Source organism: Epinephelus fuscoguttatus, linkage group LG9, assembly GCF_011397635.1.
Source record: "Epinephelus fuscoguttatus linkage group LG9, E.fuscoguttatus.final_Chr_v1".
Taxonomy (NCBI): Eukaryota; Metazoa; Chordata; class Actinopteri; order Perciformes; family Serranidae; genus Epinephelus; species Epinephelus fuscoguttatus.
The window spans coordinates 7,944,281-7,971,676 of record NC_064760.1 but is presented as its reverse complement, the minus strand read 5'-3'; the positions used below and the strand labels follow the sequence as shown (position 1 = coordinate 7,971,676).

Sequence of the window (27,396 nt, the reverse complement as noted above, 5' to 3'; positions counted from 1 at the left end):
ATCTGCTTCCAACCCCTTTTCTGAAATGTTCTTTTACCTTCTCTTTGGCTAAACCATGTTATAAAACATACTTTAAAACATATAAGGTGGTGGCCTTTAAATATCATATATTGCACACACACAGTATCTGATGCTGGTCTTTAAGTATGGACACCTGGGTGGGATAAACTCCAGCATTTCCAGACGTTGCTAAATTGGCAGAACAGAGGTACAGCATTTACAAGTCCAAACAAGGTGACATATTTGTGAACTTTGTCTAAAGGAAGGCTGCTTTATTTGAGAGGGATGACGTGTTTTCAGTTGCAGTTCAGTGGGACGTCATTGGCAGGAAAGCTCCCCTCTGCTGCCAAAGCCTTTTCTTTCTTGAAGAAGAATTGCGCTAATGAAAGAACCTGCCATCGGAGTGTCAGTGAAACTATTCAGAAGTTCTCTACAAGTATTCAAGAACTGGGTAATTTTCATCATTACGTAATAAAGCAAATATTAGAGACAAATGGGTAAAGTTTGAGGCAGGGGTTGAGTTGGACGTTGCATGCTGCTATATATTTTTTTATCATCCATGCACTCATTCATCAATCACACATTGATTTTAAGTTTTCTCTCTTTCCCTTCATCATTCCATTTGTCTTGTTTCTATGCATTTTTTCTTTCCACCCTTGTTCCGTTCGTTTTTTTACAGCATGCCGTCCATCCTCCCACCGACCCATTCATTTATCTGTAATTCATCACTTTACACCATCAGTAACTTCCTTTTTACCCAGTTTCTGACCAGTTTACATTTGTTTCTTTCCCTTTCCATCATCCATCCTTCCATTGTTGTCTCTCCACTCATCAATCTCATCTCTATTCCCCCTTTTTTGATCTTGTGCACTCATCTATCTTCTGTTCTCATCCACCCCTTCAGCTCCACGGGCTCCGGCGGTGTAGGTGACCGGGTCCTGGCTCAGCTTCTGACAGAGATGGACGGCATCGAGCAGCTCCGAGACGTCACTGTGCTGGCCGCCACCAACCGGCCCGACATGATCGATAAGGTAAACAGACGCCGGCTCTGTCTTCATATCTCCTTCCTCTTCTCTGGTCCCTGATTGATAAGGCTGAGGAGATGTTGTGTGTTTGTCTGTCTTGTCTCCTCCTTTCCCTCCCTGCCTCTGTTGTACATGATTGATAAGGTTAAAGGTCGCCCGCTCTGGTCTGTCCAGCTCGACTCTTTGGATGTTGTCACTGGGTTGTTTTGGTGTGGTGGAATTAGATGCTAGAGCCTTTGTACAGCTTGTGTGGTTTTGGTTTTCAGATGTAGTGTTTGCAATCATTGATTATATAGTTTAGTTTGACTGGCTAAATGGTTCCAAGTCATTTTCTGTCGTCTTCCAGGAGATCAAACAGTGGTTCATCATGACTGAAAAGGAAAAATACATAACTTTAAAACACTTAAGGTTTATTGGCATGTAGATACGGCATCAGATTGTGTGCAAACTCCAGAAGTTAGTTGTGTTTTGATCAAGAACATCAGCATCTGTTGCTGCCAACATTCACACTTCTCTGACAATTTATCCTGACCTTTCGTCATATAACGAATGTATCACATTTCAGGTTCGAGGTTTAATTAGGCTCAAACCAATGATCACCTACAACAGAGTCACGATTTCACTCATGACACAGTCGATTTAAAACACACAACAGGTGGGACTAAATCATTTGTCTATACTTTCTTTGTTCTTCCTCTCCATGACAATCCCCCCCCTCCATTTTCTATTTTTCTACCCTTTTATCTCCTTCTCTTCCTCTTCCCATCCACAAAAGCTTTCTTTGGTCTCTTATCCACCCATCTCCGTCCTAATGAAATTTCCTGAGTGCTGATCAAAGACGGAGTCTGTGGCTTGTCAAAAAGGACACAGGAAAGGAGGATGTCGCGGTGCTTCTTAAGCTCCTGCTCAGGCAGCCGTCTGTCTCTGTCTTTCTTCCAGTTTTTGTCTTTGGGTCTCCTCCTCAGCTTCCTTTTAAATGTACCTTAACATCTCTGGTGCTGAATTCTAATAATAACAGCACCTAAACCGATGGTGTGACTGCTTTTTAACGTAATTTTTAGTTTTACCTAAAGAGCGATTCTTGGAGTTCACTTGGTGATAATTTTTGTTCATCACGACTATCAGTGATATAAATATTTTACTCACACTTTTTATAATAGACATTTGGATAACACAAGTTCTGGTAAGACCAAAGTCGCCGTTTCATGAGACTACTGTCCATTTACCTGAAAAATGTTTGGGATGATGCTGTTACACTTACGTTTATAAGAAAACTCTAAGAAGTCTGTGTGCTCCTTGCCCTTGATCATCAAGAATTTTAAAGACGAAAGAGATTTGAATAATAACATCTGTTCTCACATAGGGCTGCAACTAATGATTATTTTCATGATCTATTAATCTGTCAATTATTTTCATGATCAATCGACTAATCGTCTAGTCTAGAAAATGTCAAAAAAAAATTTGAAAAAAGCTCATCACAAAATCCAAAGACTCTTGATTTACCATTATAAATGACAAAAAAGCAGCAAATTCTCACATTTAAGAAGCTGGAACCATCAAATATTTGACAGTTTTGCTTAAAAAATACTGAAATGATCAATCAGCTATCAAAATAATAACTTACTTAGCCATTTATACACCTGCATGCAGTGTTGTTACATAAGAATTCTTGTGCAAAAAAAACACTCAGTCAAGTCAGAAATAAACAAATAATAAATAGTAAAAGATAAAGTGCACAGAACGAGGTATAAAAAGTATAATAAATACAGGAATAAAATTTGTCTCTAAGAGCTCCGTGACATTGACACAGGGGAGCGTCATCCACAAGTCATAGTAAAGTAAATTTTCTCATTGTGTATTTTGAGCTATTGATGAAGATTTTTCAATTACAATCTATTCATCTCCAGACATTTTCCACTCATCATTTTATCCTTTTCTGCTTCAATGATATACATAATAATCACTACGTATCTCAACTAAGCTAGAGCACAAAGAGTCGTCACATCTGCACTTATTTTATATAGACTGGTAACTGCACATTGCATATGTGTCAGCACTTTGAGATACTCCTTAGAGAAACCCTTCAAATACAAATTTTGGGTAACCCCCCTCCCCAAACACTCCACTCCCGCCCCTCTTCTAGCCCACTTGTGGAGAACTGATCCATCGCTGTGGTGAGGGAATGACAGCAACTTCCTCCACCTCTGCAACTGGTTGCCATCTCATTTCAAACTCCATTAGCGGTGTGGCGGCTGAGAACCAGCCTGAGAGCGTGTGTGCATTTGTGTGTATATCTGAGAAGGAGAGAGATGCTTAAAGAGGAGAAGACAGAGAGAAAGAAACTCTCATAACAGTAGGGAGGGGGTCAAGCCCCTGGGTGGACAGATGGGAAACCCCAGGCGTCCTTCCACAAGCCTCCCTCTCAGGAAGTGGTCTCCCAGGCAGCTGAGAAATCAGATTACCTCCCGCCTGCTTGCACCCCCTACTGTGTGTGTGTGTGTGTGTGTGCGCGCGCGCAAGAGAAACCTGTGACATACATTGGGAACGGAAGCTGCCAAATGGACAGATAGGCGCCCCGCTTTCACCCCTCCACCCACTACGGTTTGAGCACCCTGCCCGCCTGCACCGCCCCCCTTTGCCACCACCGACACTCACTGTCAGTTCACACCGGAGATGGGCGGGCATTTCCATACCAATAGCAGGATATGATGGGACAAATGAAGATTAATGGCACGCTGGGGTGTCAATGAAGTCATTGTCGGCTCTCTGTGTAGCAGAGGAGGCTCCTGGGGGCCTCAGCTGTTTGATGGACAGAGTGGGAGGGATGGAGAAAGGAAAAGAGGGGAGAAAGTGGCGTTTACTTAAGTTTGAAAGGAGCAGGCCTGATGTCCATCTTTCAACCGCTGCTGCAAGACAGAGTGGATTTCCGCTTCTTGTCAAATTTAAACAGGGTTGTTTTGAGTTGGGAAACTGTTGCCTCATCTGATTCAGACTCTGCAGAACGTTGTAAATATAAACTTAAGTGGCCCGAGGTTGTATTAATACCTAAAGCTTAACTCTTATAACTAAAACTTCCTGTCCTTTTGCACAAAGTCTTCCCACTTCCTCCGGCCTTTGTATTACATCAGTGACAAACATGAGCAGGTATGCAGCAACATACAGACACAATGTGACTAATAACAGCTGAATCACATCCTAACAAACGGGTGACAAAAGATAACAAATGGATGGTTTTCACACAAGCACACAAAGTCCCACAACTTCCTCTGGCTTTGTTTCACAACATATAAATGGCACATTATTCACAACTGCAAACTAACCAGAATAATCTGTTCTCGTGCCAAACAGATGAACGCATATCGCCCTCCTTAACATGTACAGCAGTGATGCTAAATCTACGGCACACGGGCCAAATCACAATAAACAATAAAAATGAAGCAACTCTAGGGCTGCCCCTTGAAAGTCGGAGATTTGAATCGTCAGTCAGACACCCCTCAGTCAACTGAGATTGCTTCAAGTTGAGCAGTCGGGGGTTCTTTTTTTTTGTTTTTTTTGCTAGTCAGTGTACTTTTGGGGCCATTTCGGTCCCCACATATTGAACACTCTTGATTTTCATGCTACTCAACAACAGCAGACATGATGCAGCAGCACAGAGGAGTGGAAACTTTCCACTGCAAAACTCTGAGAATAAATTACCTTCTCTCCTTTGCTTGAAAGTGGTGAATTTACAGCTCACAGATACTCAGTACGACACAGTCTCTGGCTTCTGTTTGATATCTAGTGTTGGACAGAAATGTTGCTGCAAAGTTCAGATCCATTGTTCGCACCGTTAGCTTGTTTGCTATATTACATGAATCCCGCTGTCACACTGAATGTCCCACTGAGCTCCATACCAACTTTAAAACTTTAAATGGAAAAATTAAAGAAGAATCTGATTTGACTGACATAATTCTGAGACTGGTGTGGCCCTAATTGATTGATACTGGGATTTTTTTTTGTACTTTGAAGGTGCCAGGGTGTGTGAAATAATATGAAAATGAAGCTTGTTTATATAGAAACAAAAACAAGTGTAAGGGGAGGATCTTCTAATAGCTCTGTGCCAGAATTCACTGTTCTTCAAATATTTGCATATCATTTGCGGTCCATTCAGAATGGACCCACAACCCACCTTTGGGCTGCACCCCACCAGTTGGGAACCACTGTTCTAGACCACCTATTAGGGCTCATTTATGCTCAACGTTAAATACGGATCTGGATACGGACGGAGCCTTCTGTCCGTGCTCCGCGTTCATTTCGTCCGTATTTCTGCACGTTTCCATAAAGCTCACGGATACGTGTCAAACGGAGCAGTACCACCGGAAACCGTGGGGGCAGTGTTGCTGTCACTACCCGATACGTAGCTCTAGTGAGACACGAAGAAGAAATAACAATTCAATTTCTCTCATCGGCAGTACTAGAGAAAAGAATTGTCCGTCCTCCAGTCGCGATGTATTTAACGGCCTCACCGACCACCGCCTCCTACAACGCTGCCTCTGTTTTTGTCTTTTGTCTCGCTGAGCTGCCCCCTGGTGGATATATTGGTTAACATCCATGCCAACGTAAAGGGCGCATGGAAGTATGTGGGCAGTGACAGTAACATCATTTGAAACGGACGTATACATTTTCGTACGTAAAGGGAGCATAAATGAGCCTTTAATGTCTTCAAATCCTAGAAATGCCCCTGTGTACAACTGACCTGCATGGGGCTGCTGCAACTGGATTTGCCTCTTGGCTAAAACTAGTTAGGACAGCAAATGTCCAAAGCTTGAAAACAGGCAATTCATTCATTATACATTTAAATATTACTGATGTTTGCTTATAAACCAGCCCCAAGCTTGCTGTCATTTTGCAAAGGTGGCCCCAAGGCAAAGCATGTTCTGTATTGCATATCTACAGTAATAGATTGCTCCAGGGATGATGTGTTTTTAATTGGCTGGAGCAGAAGTTTGCATCGCCCTGGTTCCCTCATCAAGAAACCAATTGAATATTTCACTGTATCTTGGTTCATGCAGAAGTTAATCCCCTTGGTGAACAAAAAAAGTTTATGATATTTACATATTTTGTTCAGCAAGACAGTCTTCACAAATCAACACCACCTTTATCATTTTTGAAGAGTAAATGCAATTGCCAGATGTAAAAAGCTATCGTTAGGCTATAAACAAAGTAAAGTACTGTTGCATGACCTCGTCGCCACCACAACGAGGCTGTAAAGCCATGTTTCATTGATGACATTATGAAGTCTCATTTAGCCTTTTTAAAGACACCCAAAAACTTCAGAATTCACGAGTGAGGTATTTATTAAAAAATGTGAAAGTCTCTTAAGCTTGTGTTTACCATAGACCTAATTTCAGGCATCAAACCAAAAACCAATTCAACAAACAACCACTGACTTCAGGACACAAGAACCAGGAGTGCTAAAATGCTAACTCATTTCCAGGTTTAAGGACTCATTAATGCAGCACTCTCTTGCGTACAGTAATATAAGTATAGAAGGTGCAGGGGCCAGTGTAGTAAGATTATTCCGTTCCTCTACATGTAGAGTCTACATGATGACATGTCACCAAACAACCCCCCTCGCACCTCCTACTGCCCCCCTTCACCTTAAAAAAACTTCTTACACTTCCTCTTTCCTTTGTATTGCGCCAATCACCCAAGCCCACCTCTGACCCGCCGCGACTGGGCTGTGGTGATTGATTAGCACCACCAGGAATATTTATCCAGCCTGTTCAGTAGGAAGAACCCCCTGTCACTGTGTTTGTCGAGCAGCTGCCCATCTTGTTGACTGCACAAACAAACATTCACACACTCAAGCGAGAGATCCCTTTTACCATTTGTAGTTTGTCTAAAGCCACATTTTGACTTTTGTGTTGTTGTTGTTGTTTGTTGGTGTTGTTGGATTATTCATCAGGATAGATAATGTTGGTTTGTTGTTTCACTGAATAGCCTATTTGTTTACCCTGATGTGCGCCGGGCTTCATCCATGCTATCAGGAGGCAAGACTGCTTACAGTGGGGAAGATTGCAAGCAGATGGGTCTTTGTTTAGGACCAGAAGTTCCCAACTGGGCTCTTATCAGATCAAGGGGCGAAACCAAAACAGAGGCAATAGAGTTAGAGTTGAAAGGACAGTATGTCTTTCCTGATTCTCTATAGGAACAATTAACATAACTGCGTTCCACGGGTGTCAATGGATGATGAGACGACAGGGATTTGACACTTATGATAACATAAATAACAGTCAATATGCATTTCCAATGAGGATATAGGATGGGAACGGAATGGGATAGTTTGGATTTTTTGAAGTGGGGTTGTATCATGTACTTATCCATAGTGTATTACCTACAGTAGATGGCAGTCAGCATATCTCCAGTTTGGAGAAGCAGACATGAGTACCACCATAGATGTCGGAACCAGCCTCCCTACCCACTGCATTACGCTTAAAAAAAAAAAAAAAAGAATCTGAATTTAAACTCAATTTGTCTGACTTACATTTATCTCTTTCATATCATTAATGCATAGATCTATGCTTTTGATGTGATATGCAGCCTGCCTGACTACATACAGTAGCCTTGACATCCAGGATGTTGTGTCCATCCTGCAAACCTTGCAGGTGGAGAAGCTCATTAAGCTCTGTCTGGCCCTGCCCATATCTGTCGCGGCATCCGAGCGCTCTTTCTCAGCCTTGCGCAGGCTGAAAACCTGGCTGCGCAACACCATGACGCAGGAGAGACTAACACATTTGGCCATTATGAACGCTCACAGTGACCTTATGGATGAAAGCGATGTCTCGACCCTGCTTAAAATCTTCATCAGTAGGTCAGCTGGGAGAAGGTCCACTTTTGGAAATGCATGAGTCAGGAGCGCAGACTTTTCTTTTTTTCATTCAAGGTTACAAATAATGCTGTTATGTTCCTTAAATGGCTTGATTTAGTTATCAAAGTTTAATTTTCTTAACAATAAAGATGCCGTGTTCATCCATTCTAGTTCTCTTATAACTGCATGTTATTATAAAATAACTTCAAATCAAATCGTTAATCATTGATAAGTACGCGTGCTTCCCCCGCCTCTCCCAACAAAAATCTCGGCCCCCTCTCAGAAAATAGTTCCGACATCCATGATTACCACCACGAAGCTTCACAATCCACTGCATTGGACGGGGGCAGCAACAAAACATATTGTAGCTACCTAAAAAAAAAGTTTCACCTTAAAAAAAATCAATATTGGTTAATGTGTATTTAGAATATTTTTACCGCTTTACCTTGTCATCAGACAGCCCTTTCTGACAGGTGACTGGACTGAAAGTGAAACTTACGGGGTGTCGGTGGCTTGGTGGTGGAGCGGGCACCCCATGTGCAGGGCTGTTGCCGCAGCGGCCCGGGTTCGAGTCCGGCCTGTGGCCCTTTGCTGCATGTCACTCCCTTTCTCTCTCCCCCTTTCACACTTGTCTGTCCTATCGATTAAAGGCTTAAAAACGCCCAAAAAAATCTTAAAAAAAAAGAAAGTGAAACTTACATATGCTCTCTTCGAAGCCAGACTCCATTGACAAAAAAGGTACATATTCCCTTGCTGAACACAGAAGCTGCTGGTTTATTACCATCTCAATGATTTAGTTGTTTGTATTATTGTATGACTTTGGTGTTGTAAAGCAGTGGTTCCCAACTGGTCCAGCCGCAGGGTCCATGTTTCTCCTTAGTCATTAGTTCAAGGTCCACACACTTTGATATATTCGGCGTCACACATCCGTTTGGCCGCGCCATCAAGCTAGTTTGCTGCCTCTGTCAAGTCGCTCTCCATTAGTCACTCACTCTACAGCAGGAAACGGGACTCCAAAATAAAAGCTCTGTGCTGAAAATTCACTGTACTTAATAATAAAGGGTGTTTTTTTCACAAACTTGACATGATTGCAAGTTCGTTACGGTCCAGTCAGATGGGCCTGCAACCCACTTTTGGACCGCGACCCACCAGTTGGGAACCATAGCTGTAGATGGCTAGTTCAGATTCAACAAGGTCACACAAAACAAACAATGTAACTGATCGAGCAGTGGTAGACCAACAGCTCCTGTGTTCTGCAAGATAAAATTACTGATTTTGTCAATGGAGGCTGGTTTTGAAGAGAGCGATAAAATTGCTTCCGTTCCCCGTTGGAAAGGGCTGTGGCAAGGTAAAGCAGTAAATGTTTTTTTTAATAGAGCATGCAGTTAATCTGATTTGATTCTTTTTTTAGGTGGCTAGCCTTGCCATGTCACAGAGTAAAGTCAAACAGAGCTGCTAGCTTGGCTGTAGACTCTTAGTCCTGTCACTGAATAAAAGCTTTAAACAATGTGTTAGCAAATTTTCACCAAAAACTGTAACTCAAGACCACTTTGTGCAACTTTCGTTTTCAACCACCATTTTTCACTAACTTAGCGGACCCTTTCTCATCCACCAGGTTGTCAGATAAATTGCTTGTACTGAGATACTCAAATATCCACTTGGTGACGCAAGACCAGATTCTTCTCAGCTACTGATGAAGAGCTTTCATTATTTATTGGCCTCCACTGGCTGCATGTGCACTTTACAGTTCATTTTAAGATCCTTTTATTTGTTTTTAAATCTTTAAATGGCCTCGCCCCGCCCTACCTCTCTGAGCTTCTTCACCCCTACGCCCCTGCCCGGTGCCTCAGGTCAGCTGATCAGCTGCTCCTTGAGGTACCGAGGGCCAAGCGAACGCTTAGAGGAGACCGTGCATTCTCCGTTGCTGCTCCAAAAATGCGGAACAATCTACCTCTGCACATCAGACAGGCCTCCTCACTGTCTGTTTTTAAAACCCACCTTAAAACCCACTTTTACTCACTGGCTTTTAACCCAGCATGAGACCTCGTTCTGTTTTTATTTGTTTGTTGCTGTTTTTATTGTTTTTTTGGGGTTTTTTTAACTGCTTTTTATTATCTCACTGTTTTGTTGTTTTATGACCTCCTATGTACAGCACTTTGTTTCAGCTGTGGTTGTTTTAAAGCGCTTTATAAATAATGTTGAGTTGAGTTGAGTTATATTTAATAAATATTGATTCTATCAAACTATAATTACGCTGACACATCGTGTCCCAACCTGCATGAGCGCCCACTTAAAAACATCCTTGTTCCCAGTGTCATCTACCTAGACATTTCACTCAGTGTGTTGTGGGTGGTATTGTGCCAGGATGCTGTTTGAGTCACCAAACAGCTCCCCAGGTGTGTTACCATGGTGGAACAATGACAACAAATGGGTGGTTGCAGCGCCTTCCTTCCTGTGAATGCTGTCTGCCAGATAAAACACTGACAGTGGAGCTCTAATTATACGATGCTGAAATTGCAAAATTGTGCGTAAAACAGTGACAGTTTAGATAATGATTATGTCTGACTGCAAATGATGAGTGACACATAAATCAATCAGATATCTTTGCAGGTCTGTAATGTATCTCAACAATGTGAAACGATCATTTTATAGAACACAAAGCATTTCACAGCTTTTTTTGTTACCTCATCTGAAGACATTGAGGCCTGTTAACCACCATATTTGAATATCTTGTCCTTTCTACCCACTCATGTTCTGTTATAGGCTTTCTCCCCTCTTCACGTTCTCATGCTCCTCCCTCTTAAAATCAGCCCCTTGTACTGTAGTGTGGCTTCTGAACAGGAGATGGTGCCAAACCTGACATGGGTCAGTTCTGTTGACAATTATGATCAATACTGACAATTCCCAAAGATTAAAAGCTTGCCAGGATAAATACGAATACTTAGAGAATAATAGCTCAAACTTGTCCCTGTGTTATTCAGTGAGTAAAGTGAGGAAACTCTGCAGTCAGGGCTTCAACCCTCACTGAGGACAAACTATATACTCAAAGGAATTCAGATAAAAGTGATGATTAAATGTCAGATGTAGCCAACTTTCTTTGTGGCTGGCAACAGCATGGAACATGTCACAGTAAATTGACTTTTACCACATAAAAACAGGCTGAAAGCTGACTTGTGCCTTAAGGAACTGTCATATTATTTGATATTCTTTGATATTTGATTTACTTTTTGTACTTTTTACTGTAGCAGCTCCCTACTTTTATGTTGCATCTCTGTAATTTAGCAGTAAATTGGTTGTTCTATCCATTTTTGTCACTGTAATGTAGCTCTGCAGCTTGATGCACGGCACTGAAACATGAGGCCTTGTGAGATATTTTATGAGCCTTCATGGTCTTGTGGTCTTGTGTCCAGTCCACATGCTTCCAGTAACACACGCTAGCATTGTAATTGTGCAACATGTGACTATTTCATGGTTACTTTTTTATTATCCTAAGTCATGCTTGTTTTCACAGAGTTCGTAGTCCCTTTTTAATCCAAAGACCCACAAAATTCACCATTTACATCTGTTAACTGGACCCCTCCCTCCGTTATTTATAATTTCAGACACATGCCTGCATCTGGCTCTGTGTCGTCCTTCTAATAAGCAGGTCTATGTTGATAAAGTTGCATTAATTTATAAAGTCCTTCTGTGGCCTACTGGGCTTTAGCAGGAGTCATGCAAAGTAAATACCCGACATCAGGCCAGTTTGAGCAGCCTGAACATCTGCCAGTGTTTTCCTAGCCAGTCTGGACGCTGCTAATTGTAATCACAGTCGAATTCCACCAGACTGTAATTAGTGGGCCACTTGGTAAATATTCAGGCATTAGCTAAGTGTAGCTTTGATTTTTCCCTCCTCTCTCTTTCGTGCATTTAGACCTCACATCAGTGTGTGCCAGTGTGTGCCTGTGTGTGTGTGTGTGTGTGTGTGTGTGTGTGTGTGTGTGTGTGTGCGTGCTTGTGGCTTTCCATTCATGTATGCTGCCATACTGGTGTCCCAGATCTTAATCAGTCGTGTTTTGAGAATGATTTATGCTTTCATCACCTGCCCATTGAACCAGATCGGTGGGGTTTCCCTCCTCACTGACTACTGAGAAAGTTACAAATACGTTATGAATCATATGAAAGAAAATGACATTGACTCTGTTACACTGTGTTGTGACCGGAAGTTGTTGTGTGTGATGTGTTAACTGAGGCTACAACTAATGACTCAAGGTAGGACTGGGCAATATTGAAATTCCCCTACTGACGATGATGCTTTAAGAATAATGATGGACTGGACTGGAGACACGTGTTGCAACACCTGTACGTGGCCACAGAGTGTAGGCATTAAGCACTACTTTACACAAAGGCACAAATCAATAAATCCGATCAGTCAACTGATCAGTCACATTTAACCCCCATATACAGTCACGCCACAGTTGACAGTCACATTTATTATTATTAGTGTGTGTTATTGCCTTTGCGAACACCGTGATGATTGAGGGTTGATTGCTCAGTGTGGCGGAGGCTTTAGTCTGGCTCCTCTTAATCGATGGATTGAAGTTAAGACAACCTAATTGCCAGGAAAAACTGTTGACCTCCCATGACAAAGTCAGCTCTTATATTATGTCATTTTAGAAACATTGATATGATAGGACTAAGCATTCAAATGTAATGGATTCATGGCGTTTCCATCGCTCATCTTACAAATCACTTTGTTGATGTTCTCTGGCTCTCGTTTTTCGTTAAGTTTAAAACCAAAGAATCACTAAAAAGGCACATTTGTATTCTTTTTACTCAGGAGAGCCGACGTCCTTCCTACTGGAGTTAGGGCCATATGGGTAATTACATACAGTGTTGATGTATGCTAGCATGTTGTAACTTTATTTAATGCACTACAGCAATGCCGTGAAGTGTATAGAAAGCAAAAAAAATGAGAGACACTGAATATAGGGCAAAATTCATAACAGGGACTGCATAATTGAATATCTTTTTGTTATGTTGTGTTCACACCAGGCACAAATAAAACAATTTGCGGGGCTGAATTACATGTAAAGTCAATGTAAAGACGTGATTAGACGCAAATTCCCATTGGGCGGCACGATGTACGTGATGTGAATGATGCGAGAAGCACAATTTCACGTCATACGGTTAGTCATGAGAATTGAAAAATCTGAACTTCAGCGACTGATTAATGCGGTGTATGACGCCTTTTCACGTCTTTTGGGCATTCGCGTACACACAGTTTTAGCCGGGTATGTTGTGAGTTATTCACGCGTATGAAGCGACTCAACACAAAATATTCTAGCGTTCAAACTTGCGTGATAGTGTACATACAACATTATTCTGGCCATGTGAGGACCATTATCATGGCCAAGTAATATCACGTTGAATGATGATATTGCCCAAGTCTATTTCAAGGTCGATTGTCGATAACCTTTCTCTTGTAATTATTTGATCTGTCAAATGTCAGAAAATGGTGAAATGCCTCACACAACTATCTACAACTTCAGGTGATGTCCTCAAATACCTTTTTTTTAAATTGAGGAACAGTCCATAATCCAAATGTGAGACAAAACTGTTGAGGTAATCTGACTCTGAAAGTAAAGCAACCTAAAAATCTGTCTCTCTAATGCACGGTGCGATTTTGTTTGTGTGTGCTGGCACATATAAATTCCTCTTAATTCCTCCCTCCATTAAGACTTTACATTAAGACTTAAGTGAAGAAAGCCTCTCGGGAACACTCAAAACATTTCAGTCTTTGTTATCTGGCCTCACACGAGAGCATCGGAGGATCCTCACAGTTTCTCCCTGTGAATACCTTTTGTTTTGCCTTTTCTTTTGGCACAAACCTCCACCTGAGCCGTGCCTCCACTCAACAGGAAACAACCCTTAGCTAAAAGAGCGGCTATAAGCCAGCCAGTCAAAACAGGCCATATTTTATTTTGTGTTGGACTGACGTTATCATCTCCCAAGCTTTGCTCTCTTCTCGTGACGAGCCAAGCATGATGGAATCTCTATTGGTGCTGTCTTAAAGGATTAGAGCTTATTCACTGTTTTTTCCTGACTGCACAGTTCTGAATAGGGCCCCGCTGCCACAGTACAGGGTGTCCTGCTGAAGCTGAGCTGAGCTGTTGATATTATCCACGCTGCAGCTATTAGACTCTCTCTGCTTAAATGCTGTGTTCTTTTTAGCTGTTTTCATCCCCGCGTTGAGTTCTCGATATCAAGCACCAGCTGCAGTTTGGGTTTTATTCTCTTTGCTCAAACACTGTTCTCTCACCGACCTGTTTTGAGAGTATTTAAAGTATTTCCTGCCCTGGTTGTGTTTCTAAGATGCGGTAATGAGAAGGCAGAGTGAGAGTTTTGGCTTGTGGCTTAGTGAAGCTACAGTGGCAAAAGAAAACAAAAAGTGTGTGTGTGTGTATCTTTGCAAGCAAGTAATGGGATACCACCTAGGGATGGATGAGCTCTGGGAAGCTGTGTGCGTGTGTGTGTGTGTGTGTGTGTTTGTGAGCATTGGGGGAGCAGGATCCCCAGGCAAGTATCAAACTTCAAGGGCTGTATTAGTATCAGTTTACACATGTGTGCATCCAAGAATACCACCGCAAAAAGCTTCCAATTCGACCAGACGCAGGAAAAAACCTGCAGGACCAGATCGACTCTGGTTATCGAAAAATATTCAACTACAACTGGATTTTCTTTATAGGAATTCATATTCTGATGTAATATATTATGCACATAAACACCTTCTGGAAGACAGAAGTAGAAGAAAATTTCATGATATGGAAAGAAGCCGCTTGTGTTTTTAGCTGATGGAGGTACACGCATGTTTTTTATCCTCTCTGTCCTCCCTATGCTGAAGACGTGCCACTTATAAATCAAAAGACACTCTGCATTTCTGTCAGCTACTCCTCTGTTTTGGTGAGTTAGAGAGAGGAGGACGTGAGGATGGTGGAGGGAGGTGTGTGTGTGTGTGTGTGTGTGTGTGTGTGTGTGTGTGTGTTAGGGTGGCGGGGAGGGAGGGAGTGAGGGAGGGATAGGGAGGAAATGAGGGCTCTTTGTGCTCTGCTACCTGGCAGACATCTCCAGCATGTGTCGTCTTGCCTCTTGGCAAGCCGAGACCACCGGCGCCCTTGGAATGCTCTCAGTTCAGGAAATCTCGTTTATTCTCACAAATGCTACTCCTAACCCCCCTCCTGCAATGCTGCTGCACAGCTAGTATATTTTCCTCTTTTTTTAACATCTCAGATTGTCTGTCTTTATTGCCCTGCCTTAATATGTAATTGTTTTGCGTTTTCTTTCACCTCTTTGTATTTGTCTCTTCGTTAAATGACAAAGATTCTCCTTCACTCTTTATATTCCGTATCCTTTTAACATAAGTAGTTATCTTAAATAAATGTAGTCAGTGTTACAAATCAATAAGCATAAATGTTGAAACATTAAATTACATTTGCCATGATAGCAGATTTTATCACCCCTAATGGGCACAATAAGTGCACAGCAGTCCGTCATACATTTTGGCCACCATCCAGTCAGTTGCTTCCTCGCCTGCACATACTTTTTAAATCAGTGCATTCCAGTTTCAGTGTAGATGCGTCGTTATAAAGCAGCACCAACAATGTTGGCACTTACATGGAGAGCGATGAGTTTAATGGTGCCTGAAGAAGAATGATCGTACTGTCAAGTCATTCCCAATAGAATTAAAGTAACTGAACAACAGCAGTGACACAGTAAGCTGTCATGTCTTTGCAGCTAGGGCCCGGTATTCTAACTCACACCTCTACACATAGAAATTCAATGAGATGCTTGGTTAACCTGAACATTGCCAGCCTACAGTGTGTGAAATTTTAGCAATCTTATAAGTTTAGTGCAGCTACACTGTGTGACATGGATCTAAATAACTTGGGTACGACATCAAGTTTGACGTAAGCAGACTGTACGATGACAGCGCCTACTGAATCACAGGCCAAGACCTACGATACCTTCCCATACTGAGTGCACAAGCATGCTCACGGGTTATAACTTCAACTGGGAAGCACAACATAGAGGGTCACATTATCAAAAAACTTTAGGTTGCTAGGTTGCTCACCTTGCAGCTGCAGCTCTGCCGCTATTTCCTTACATGCTTCGTCCTTCTTTACGTGATCATAGTGAAAGCTGGAGGACACATCATGCAGGCAAGGCTTCTGCTACCACAACTCCACAAAGTTTTCCTCTTTGCTGGAATCCCACACATTTCTTTTAGCATGATTTGCCTCCATGGCGAGCTGCTGTCTGTTTGTTTGTTTGGGTTTAGCGCCAGTTTGTCATTTCATGCTGCATTTCTATTGGTTGGTTAGTAGACGTAAGTGGTAACAGCAGTCACACAGTGAGATGGTCATCCCAAATTTCTGGCACTGTCAGAATTTTATCCCAGGCTGTCTTTGATCGCAAGACCGTGACAACAGCCATCCTTGTACCTCTCTCACTGTGTGATGTAGGATCAACCTTTCAGAGCCACGGTCAAAGATATCGCCATGTTTCTTTCACGTTGGTCCGCTCTCGTCTGAGACAGCCCAAAATCGCACAGTGTATACGGGGCTTAGTGGAGTAATACATACAGCTATGACAAGCGTGCATGCGTATGGACGGTTTAATTGTAGCTCATTTGGAACAGTTCATACCACTGTTCCTACAAATCAAGTTTACACACATAACGTAACTTCATTGTGTCTATGAAGTTTTTTCAACACATTATGTTCTTATTTTAACCCAAAACATGTTTTTTTTCCAAACTTAACCAAGTACTTTTGTTGCTTAAATCTAACTGCAACCATTTGACAACTTAAACACATGTTACAACGGGTTTCACCCAGGAGACACCTGTGTGTCATAGACACGCAAAAGGGTGTCTTTAGTGTTGGTATCACACTGAAGGGCGTGAGATAGTGTCAGTATTTGACACCCTCAGATAAGAACGCATTGAAATATTAGGCAGAGTTTATGAATAGTTTCCTCATGTTGAGAATTACACAGCAGTGAGCCAAACATCTAGCTAAGAAGTATTAGACGATACCATGGATGTAGTAGGTTGAAATTATCATGGCATTAAGCAATACAGGCAAATGAATACAAGAAATTTCTGTTTATAATAATTTCATTTACTTACCTGAGCTAAGCAAATGAAGCCGCATTCGAAACATCCGTTCTGAGGAAGAGTTGCAGTGCAGGCAGAGGTCAAGCTCATCTCATAGGCCAGACAATGAAAATGTAGTAACGCAAGTTTTCATTTCCTGCCGATGTTGTGGATGCAGCACAGGCTGGTAAAGTTTTGCAGGCTGGCTTTAAAATGTTTATTTGCAAACAAAAAAAGAAACCATCAGAAGAGTGATGAGAAAAAATAAGTGAATTCACTGTGACGCTCAAAGGCTATTGAACAATTTAATAGTAGGCTATTATTAGACTACAAATCAATCACACAGAGTTGAATACAATGATGGCAGTTTTAAAAGCTTTTTATGCAGGGAAAATAAATGTACATGTTATATGTATGCATTAGCATATAGGTTATGGACTATACATGGCCTTTATCAGGATCAGTTATGAGATCGTGGGCAGATTTCACATTCAGCAGATGGATTTATTGGTTTAGCTGTTGCCAAAATCACATATCTGCTCTTCTAAAATCCTGTGGTTGGTTCTTTTTCTTTCACAACACAAACAAACCGCACCAGAGTCCGTTTGGAAGAGGACCGAGTCTCACCTTTTCAAGCAATCTCATTTGGTTGTGTGGTCCACACCAGGGTTCGATTGACAGCTATCACATCAGCCCAAACAAACCGTACTAACTACACAAACAGACCTGAGTTTGCTTTAACCCAACCAGACAGGTTAGGTGTGAAAGCACCCTAATGTCAACATAGTAACTTTGACCATTCCATTTGTTTTATTTTCTCTTTAGCATGACATATGTTTAGGTAATGATAGGATCTTAAAACACTTAAAAATGTATATGAATTTTGGGGCTTACCTGGAAGAGTGTGTACCCCATGTACTATGGCTTCGTCCTTACCTGAACGGCCCAGATTCGATCTCTCTCGCCCCATTTCCTGTCACTCAAAGGCAAAAGTATATGAATTTCAACAGGATTATGCAAATAGAAAATATTGTATTTCTACACTTCGAGAAAAAAAGTGGCAGAGCGCAGCTCCATCGCACTTCGGCAGCACTACACCAATGCTAGCAGAGACATTTAACGAAACAAATGTATGTATCAGTGCTAATTCTAGCTCCAGATAGATGTGTCCTGTGTGTTAAATTACAGTGATGGTTAGTTGACACATGGCTAACCATCTAGACATGCTTATCTATCTATCACGCTGTCATAACTGTAACATGAACAGTGTTTCCGCAGTGTGCCTCATGAAAACAAGTGAAATAATTGCCACTGTAATAACTTTCCAGAATTGTAAAATCTAGTCTCTGTTTATTATAAACGCAGTGTGTGCAGTGTTTTGGCATCTGATAAGCCTTCAAACTCACGGATGTATTACTCAAACTGGCCTTCCTGGATTGTATTTCATGTCTCAGTGGTACCTGAAACAACATGCCCCCCTCCTAAACACATGGACAAAATACAGAGCGGAAACACTGAGGTTTATGGAAATTGTCCAGATTTGGAGAGAAATGCTTCAGGAACTCAGCTGCCTTAATGTTGTTATAGAATATGCTGACATCAATATGATGCACATCTTTACCGCAGATATTAAATGTAAACATTGGTTTAACTTACTGATTCAAAGGTAAATATACTCTCTGTCCCACCTGAGGGGACATGAGACAGCCTGTTTGGCCTTTCTCTAGTCTGTGTAAAAGCCAGGGAGTAGGAAGGAGTCATCATTCACCACCATCAGGATACAGTCAGACCCACATACAGAATAGAAGCTGGTAGGGGGCCAACTCGGGGGGTGCAACAAATAATACCCCCTTTGTATGTTCCAAATATCCCCTGCTGAAGCTCCCTGAGCCCGGCTCTCTGCTCAGGGGATCCCAACACCACATTAAGAGCTGCTTACAAGTGGATAAGGTGTAAGTTTTGGGGGGATTTGAAATGGGAGTTGGAGGAGGAGGGGGTACGGTAATGTCACAGAGGGAGCTACACTACAGAGTGTCTCCTTTTTTTTTGTCCTGTGATAAAAAGCAGGTTTGTGCGTCGTTTTTCTTCTGTGAAGTCCAGTGCCATGTTTGGAGAATGGCTAAACAAATGGGCTATTATTTGCTGCAGTAATTTCAGAGGTGCACTGGACAGGCCGGGGGAGTAACGATATCCAAATGTATATCCTCTGCCGGCTTCAGTCGTCTTCATCGAGATTTAAGTTACCCATTGTAGCTGAAATGAAATCAATCCCACCAGGCCCTTCTGTGAGGAGGACCATTTGGCTGTCAGAGAAGGAGTTGTGTTTCCATGTAGCCGAGCTGGATGTATACATCAGTGCTGGTTAAGCATGTGGTTAAGTAGATTCCTTTGGATACTATGAGGCTTTCAGCTGCTTTTTGTGTTGAGGAAGAATAATTAACATAGGATTAGGGCTTCAGTTGATGATTATTGACTTATCTCCTGATTATTTTTCCAGTGTATTCAATTACAGGGTAATAAAAACAGTCATGATGATAATAAACTAAGGAGGCATCTTTAAAGTGTTTTTTGTTTGACCAGCAGTCCGAAATCAAAAGATATTCAATTAGAATAGATATGAACAAGAAAAAGCAGCTGATAATCACATTCAAAATCAGTATTTTTTGTAACAGTTTCTTTTTGAAAACATTAACCAACTATCAGTATCATTGCTGTTCTTGTTAATGTTGTGTTGACCCGTCTTAGCATGCCTCGCGTGTCTTTTAAAAGGAGATTTTACAACTATTATTACCCACTCCACATGTGCTGATGAAGCTTTAGATGGCAACTTTGCATGTTGGTCACCCCAAGTATGAGCTTTGTGACAGTAGGGCTGCAATATTTTTATGCTGTAACAAAGTGCTTTACAGCATAAAATATCAGCACACACTCAATATCAACACGAAATACATACAAATTAAACATTACATCAACTTAAACATTACTTCATAAAAGCCTTCCTGTAAAAGTGTGTCTCGAGGAGCGATGTAAAATGAAGAACAGACTCTGAAAACCTGATTTCCTCAGGCAAATCGTTCCAGAGTTTAGGGGTTCTGATTGCAAAGGCCCTGTCGCCTTTTGTTTTCAGCCTAGACCTTGGAACAGCTAGCAGGGTCTTATCAGCGGATCTCAGACTGCGAGCTGGTTTGTATGAGGATAAAAGGTCTGAAATATAGGCAGGGGCTAGCCCAAGTCTGGCCTTAAAAACAAATAAAAGAATTTTAAAATCAATCCTAAAATGAACAGGCAGCCAGAGCAGGGATGCTAAAACAGGGTTGATGTGGTCAAATTTTTTAGACCCAGTTAAAAGCCGAGCTGCAGCATTTTGTACTAACTGTAGATGGTGAAGTGATTTCTGGCTGAGACAGGTATATACGCTATTACAGTAGTTGAGGCGTGAGGAAATAAAAGCATGGATGAGTTTCTCCAAATCTGTGGCTGAGATAAAAGACCTGATGTTGGCTATGTTTCTCAAATGATAAAAACATGTCTGGACCACTTTTTTTTACATGAAGTTCAAAGTTCAAGTCCTGGTCAAAAATGACGCAGAGGTTTCTGGCTGAGGGTTTTACAAGAGGTGTTAAATCGCCAAGGCTTTCCAAAATTAGTTTTCTTGTTGTGGATGGACCTATAACAATGACATCGGATTTTGACTGATTGAGTTGGAGAAAACTGTGTGACATCCAGTATTTTATTTCTGTGATACAGTTGTGGAGGGCTGCTATATTAGACTGATCACTGGGATTGATTGGGATGTACAACTGTGTGTCGTCTGCATAACAATGAAAATGGACTTTGTATTTACGGATGATGTCACCTAGAGGGAGCACGTGAATGGTAAAGATAATCGGGCCCAGGATCGACCCCTGGGGGACACCATAGGAGACATTAATGGGGGAAGAAACAGAGCCAGCTATAGATACCGAAGAGTATCTGTTAAAAAGGTAATACCTGAACCAGTTCAGGGCCACGTCAGTGATTCCTGCCCACTTCTGTAATCTGGCGCTAAGGTCCAAGAGAACTAGAATGGAACACTCGCCGGCATCTTGAGTCAATAGGAGATCATTGCAAACTTTAAGGAGAGCTGATTCTGTGCAATGAAGTGATTGAAACCCGGACTGGAATTTTTCGAATAAGTTATTGACTGATAGATGATTTATTAATTGTTTGAATACAGTTTTTTCTAGGATCTTTGATTAAAAAAAAGGGAGCTTTGAGACTGGTCTGTAGTTGTTCAGAATGGATGGGTCTAGATTGGGTTTTTTGAGCAGAGGTTCAATTAGAGCAGATTTAAAATAAGCAGGAACCACACCTGAGGTCAGATGTATATATCTCAATGTTTTGTAGTATCCTCCAAACTACTGTAGAGTACCTAAATACTAAACTAAATGAATTACTGTGACAATAAAGTGTGTTAGTAATAAATATAAACAAAGTACTGTTATAAGAAAGTTAAATGAAACACTTGTGATAAAGTCAAGTAAAGTACTGTAGCTTAATGGTCACTATCTGGAGCCATCAGATACAAAAACATACGCCTGCTCACACACTATTCCCCAGTAGAGTGGCCTGGATGGGCGGGGCAGTGTGCATGACATGTCATATTTGCGCCGGTTTAATAAGCTGATGTGACTATTTCTCCTTAATGTTTATAATATAGTGATTTTGTATATCCCCTGTGAAACAAGCTGCGATTCATTGAGTGTAACTGATGTATCGCCCACACCTATGTGGCAACCCTTAGATTGCAAAGATGTTAAGTGACTGCTGGTTCAGGAAATTATGACCACTTAACCGTATGAGGTCAGTGCCAGTTACCGTACCTGACATCATAAAGCCATGTAGGTGCTTCTTTACTTTGATTTAGACTCGTGAATTGGAACCTGGAAATGCAGACTAACAGTTTCTGGCACTGGATTCAATCCTGCTAAATCGTTTTGGCTTGTATCTTTACTACCCCATCGCCTTTGCTTCCGTCCTTCCAAAAATGCGGCATTAAGAAATGAGTGCACCGGCCCGTCTCCTTTTGAAAACTGAAATGATTTAGTTGATGATTTTAAAGCAAATATTTTTAAGTAACAGCAAGACCACTGAGGTCAGGTAGAGACACAACAAAGTGAGACAGAAACATGTCTGCAGTCTTTGAGGCCCTGCCGCCCCGCTGCAAGGACTTGGCAGATGCATCGGAAAGAGGATGACGGGGCAGTGTCACTTCATTTCCTCTTTCACAGGCTCCGCTTGATGAATGACCGTGTGAAAGGCGGCTGTTTCATAGGTTTGGGATTGCACCTCTGTGTGTTCGTGTGTGTGTGTGTGTGTGTGTGTGTGTGTGTGTGTGTGTGTGTTGGTGTTGCAGCAAAAGGGCACCAGCGCTTCTTTTTTTTTTCCCCTGCATGTCATCTCTGAAGTCAGAGTAATTTATGGCTGTCAGGAAGTCCCCAGAAGCGCTCTCATGCCCAAAAAAACCTTGACTTGGGTCGGATGGGGGATGGAGGGGGTTGGGAGAGTGTCACACCCATGAAATGCTCTCATGTATTTCTTGTGTCAAAGGGCCACGGGGAGGTCCCATCCTAAATCCTGTTGCCTGAGAAATGAAAGAATTTCAGAGGCTGCCTGGTCCACTGTCCTCCGGGCCAGACCCCAGAACTAATCTCTTTCATCTCCTCTTCTTGCTGGCGGCGGGAAGGGGGAGATGGGCGGGTTGGGATGAGGGGATGCTACGGTCTCTTCCTCCTCCTCCTCCTCCTCCTCCTCCTCCTCTGGGATCTTTGCTTCTGTCGAGCAGATCGCCTCAGGGAGATGTGACTGAGCCCTCCTCTTCTATTGCCCTTCCCTCTTTGCTGTGTAACTGCGCTGATCCCTCCACGCTCCTTCCCCACCTCCCTCCACTAAGCCTTCCCCTTTGCTCCATCCCTCCTTCCCCTCCTCTCCCTCCCTGGGCCTCTGAGCTGGACTGCCTTCCCTTTGGCTTTCCCCTCTTCCTTCCTTCCTCAGTTCCTCCACTAATAGCTCCCTTGTTCCTGACTAGTCAGGGCTGCCAGTTGAGCGGTCATTCGTGGAAGATTCATTCGCGGCACGGTAATTGTAAACAGACAGAGAGAGCAAGAGAGGGACGTCGAGCATTAAACCTACTGGTCACAGACAGAAAGCAGAATTCAGGAACTCTTAACTCGGTCTCTTTCTTTGACTCCATCTTCACCATCTCCCTCCTCCTCTTCCTCTTTCTCCCATATCACCATCATTGTTATTGCTTAAATCTTTCCTCCTTCTCCACCTCCCTTACCTTCTGCCCCTCATAATTCAGGCACTACTTAGATCCACGGGCGATCTGTGTCTTGTTTCACCGCTAAATGTTGCATGCGATTATGCTACGCCCTCAAACGCTTAATAGAGCCCAGCTACATGCTTGCTATATTGTTTTGCTTTCCAGAGATGGAGTCACATGTTTGTTGCGTTCTGCATCTATTCCAACTCCAGAGGGATACATGCACACAATCACACAGTAAAACAAATACAGATTTCCTCAGCCACTACTGAAACTCATTGACAGTGAATAGAGACCCTTTGAGTTGTTGTTTGTGGACAAATAAGTGAACTGAAGACTGAATGCTGTCAAAACAGTGCGTTTAGCAATTTTGTCAGACTTGTATCATGGCAGCAGATGCACTTCCTAAAGAAATTTCCAGTAAACTTGTAGTAAGTGTAAAGTAATGAGCAATTACTGAGTCAACATGTGACAGTATTTTAAGTTACTCTAGACTAGTGGTTCCCAACTGGTCCAGCCTCGGGGTCCAGATTTCCTCTTAGTCATTAGTTCGAGGTCCCACAGTTTAATACATTCAGCGTCGTACTTGCATTTGGCCATGTCGTTGGGCTAGTTTGCTGAAGTCCACAGTGGCTAGGTAATACTATCTGAGGGGGTTTAACTGAAGTCCACAGTGCTAACATTAGCTGAGATGCTAGCAGTGATGGCCTTGAGGAGTGTGAGGGCAATAGAGTGCCCCAGGAATGAGTCCTGAAACCCGGAGATTAGTAAGCATTTCTGCACTCCTGGTTCCCTCGTCTTAAAGTCAACAGGTTTCTGAATGGGTTTTTGGTATGATGCCTCAAATAAGACATACACATTTTGTTCTACATCATAAAATGTGTCATTAAACACCCCACTCATCAATATTAAAGCAATTTTGATAGCCCCAGTTTGCTGACGTTTGACATTGAATTCATGCGGCCATGGTGTAGTTTTTTTTATAGCTTAACGTAACCTTTTTACCTCTGGTGGTTGCATTTAGATTTCAAAAATCATAAACTGGTGGTCATTTGCTGAACACAGCATGTAACAAGTTTGCCACAGCCCTTACTTTCTGCAGTGAATCCAATGGTAAAATCTCATAGGCTTATTGATAAGGGAACAAGGGTGACACCAACGTCTGTACTCTCTAAGGTGCAGTGGAGCCCTTGCCAGATATACTAGACAATTCCTGCATATTATAATGCTGGGTTCAGACTACACGGCATTTTCGTCTGTTTCGACAGTCACTATATCAGATTAAGCGATTGTGGAGTCAAAAAATCGTGCTGTGACTTGGCCGACACACATGACAGACTTCATGATGGTCCACGACCAGTCATCGCTGGTTGTCTGTCATTATGTGCATGATGTCATCGGATTATTCTCGTCCTATCATTTCAGTCACTGTGGCTGTTCATGTGCCAGCTGAAATGTTATTGTAGTAATGTAAAAAGAGCCACCAGATGGCAAGAGCTCCATTTGAAGTACTGAATGCAAACTTATATTAGTCACTGAATCCTCCAACAACTTCCTTCAAAGGTTTCACAATAAAATTGTTTTTAAATAATGAAGGGCTTTTAATTTTAAACGGATACAGGAACTGTTGAGTTTGAAACGGGAAATGGCAAACAGGAGCAGATTAAAGGTAAAAACAGAAAAATACAGAGGGAACAAGAAATAAAGGCCCGTTTCTAATATAGTCTGTTTTAAATGAAGCTGGTACCCTTTGCAGTTATGCCCATAAAAGCCCCGCCACTATTAGTAAATTTTATTCCTTTATATCCTCCATTATGAAGGAATTACAGTGTTTGCTAGCTTGATGCTAATGGCAGTACTCACCAGGTTGCTAAAGTGCCTCTGCTGTTTCACGTCATCATTCTACCTTTTTTAATCTGTGTGGTAACATCCCTAGAGGAAATATCAAAAAGGCGGGAGTGTCATCGACGTACAGTTGACCACAGTAGCAGATTGCTCTGTGTTTCTATTGGTCAAAGTGACGGCTGAGGCGGGAATCCTGGAAGACAATAAGTTAATCAAACATGCTAGACTTTTTGTCAGAACATTGTGAGGCGTCCCAGATGTGACATTGTTGTGACACACTTCACAAGATAAAACAATGGATTATCGCTTACGACACTCGTTGTCATACATGATCTGAGACAACACCATACGACGCCACGTTGGGCTGTTTTCAGGCTGATATCGTTTAGTCTGAACCTGGCATAAAGTACAACTGTAACAGCAGAATATGTTGACGTTTCCACCATCCTACCTACCAATAATCAGTTATAATAAAGGATACAGAATCAGACTACAGAACTCTTGAACAATAAATGTGAAAATACCCTTGTGCGTTCTGTGAACTTCCTCTTTAAGTAAAAAAAAAATAAAAATAAAAAGGTCCAAACCCACACATTAAATCCTAGTATTTTTTGTAATTTGATGTTGTGCATTGAAGTTTTAACAGTACTTGCAGCTCAGGCCTGGCCTCTCCACCGCTGTGTGGAAAATGTGATTTCTATGCAGGAGTAAATTTCTTCAAGTTGCCCCAGTAACAAGGAAATGCGTTTGTTGGCTGATGGAAACAGTAAACATGAGAGAGGATGACACAGGGAATGTGTGTAAGTGAGAATCCAGTAGTGCCGGGCAACCAGACCTGTCCCTGACCTCAAATGATTGCTCCTTAAAGCCTGTCCTGTGAGCCGTCAGCAGCCAGCCAGTCGCCTGCTGCTCTCTTTTCCCTGCTTTTATCTCCTTTTCCTCCTGTCCTCGTTTTGCGATTCTGTATTTTATTTTCCTTTTCCTTTCCCACACTTATCTCTCCAGCATACTCAAAGTCCAGCAGTAGTTGTTTGGGAAAGTATTTCATTGGTGTTATCAAACCAAGCATGTTTTGCAACCAGCAGTGCATCCCCTCTTGTCTGCTTTTTGCTGCTTTCCAGCTGTTTTATAACAACTTTTTCCTCATTCAAAGCCAAGTCAACACATTTAACAACTGAGAGCTGTCCGTCAGTGGCTTACCTGCGTCCCATGCCATGCTCACACACCTTGAATGGAAAGCAACATGGGGAGTGTTTACTCATCTGCGCTCTGACACAAAACCACTAAAAGACCACATACCCGGCTATAAACATACCACAGTAAGCTTTAGCTTTGTGATCTCCTGTGTGTTTTCACTCACAGTTAGCTTTTGTTGCGTGCAATAAACATGACTCAGTTGTTATGTCATGGGTAAACATTTGCGTTCAGATAATGCACTTTCCACAGGCCATTATGAAGAGGGCTTATTGCATAGGCAAAAACTCAGCTTCAGCATGAATGGGCCATTTTATATTCTCTCAGTGGAGTTAAATACAAAGTTGTCTAAGGACACCATTAAAGTATTGGCTGGAAGTACTGGAGTAATGAGTTGTTTATGGTGCTATTATTTCAAAAGGCAGTATTCCTTGCATTTTTCTCATGGACTATATAAAATAATGAACGTAGCCACTGTAACATCACCCATTGGTTTATGGACTACCATTATAAAGCCTCCAGTTTGGCATTTTGTCCGTCACCATACTTATGGCTCCAAAATGGAGCCACATTTGGGCAAGAGGGTGGAGATAATCCTAACGCTAGCTGCTAGCTTGGTTAGCATGGTGCATTTATAGCTATTGCTAACTTTATTAGTGCTAATGCTAATGCAGATTTTCAGTAGCTGAAAACAGGCTTAAAACCATCAAAACAAAATCTACTTATGGGAAAAACTGAACTTTGGACTCCTGAGAAAGACTTTTTGATGCGACCAAAACAATGCAATTAACTCACATGAACTGAAAACACACTGAAATAGCGACAACTATAGCTACGTCTATAGGCTACTCTGTGAATCTGGGTTTGAGTCATCATTATGTTACCTAACCAGTGGAGATAACCCCGAATGCTAGCTGCTCACTTGATTAGCACGGCACATCCACTGCTGTTGGTAATCATAATAATGCTAATGCTAATTTTCACTGTTGAGAAACAGGTTTGAAGCCATTAAAATACAGTGTATATACTGGAAAAACTGAAT

At 42.0% G+C, this 27,396-nt stretch overlaps 1 protein-coding gene across 1 annotated transcript in view; it reads left to right on the top strand.

Annotated features, from left to right (window-relative positions):
* Nucleotides 1–27,396, top strand: part of spata5 (spermatogenesis associated 5) — a 159,977-nt gene that overhangs the window by 51,425 nt on the left and 81,156 nt on the right. The window contains exon 15 of the mRNA XM_049585420.1: nt 905–1,031. Coding sequence (XP_049441377.1) covers nt 905–1,031 — 127 coding nt within the window. The remainder of the gene's footprint in view (nt 1–904; nt 1,032–27,396) is intronic.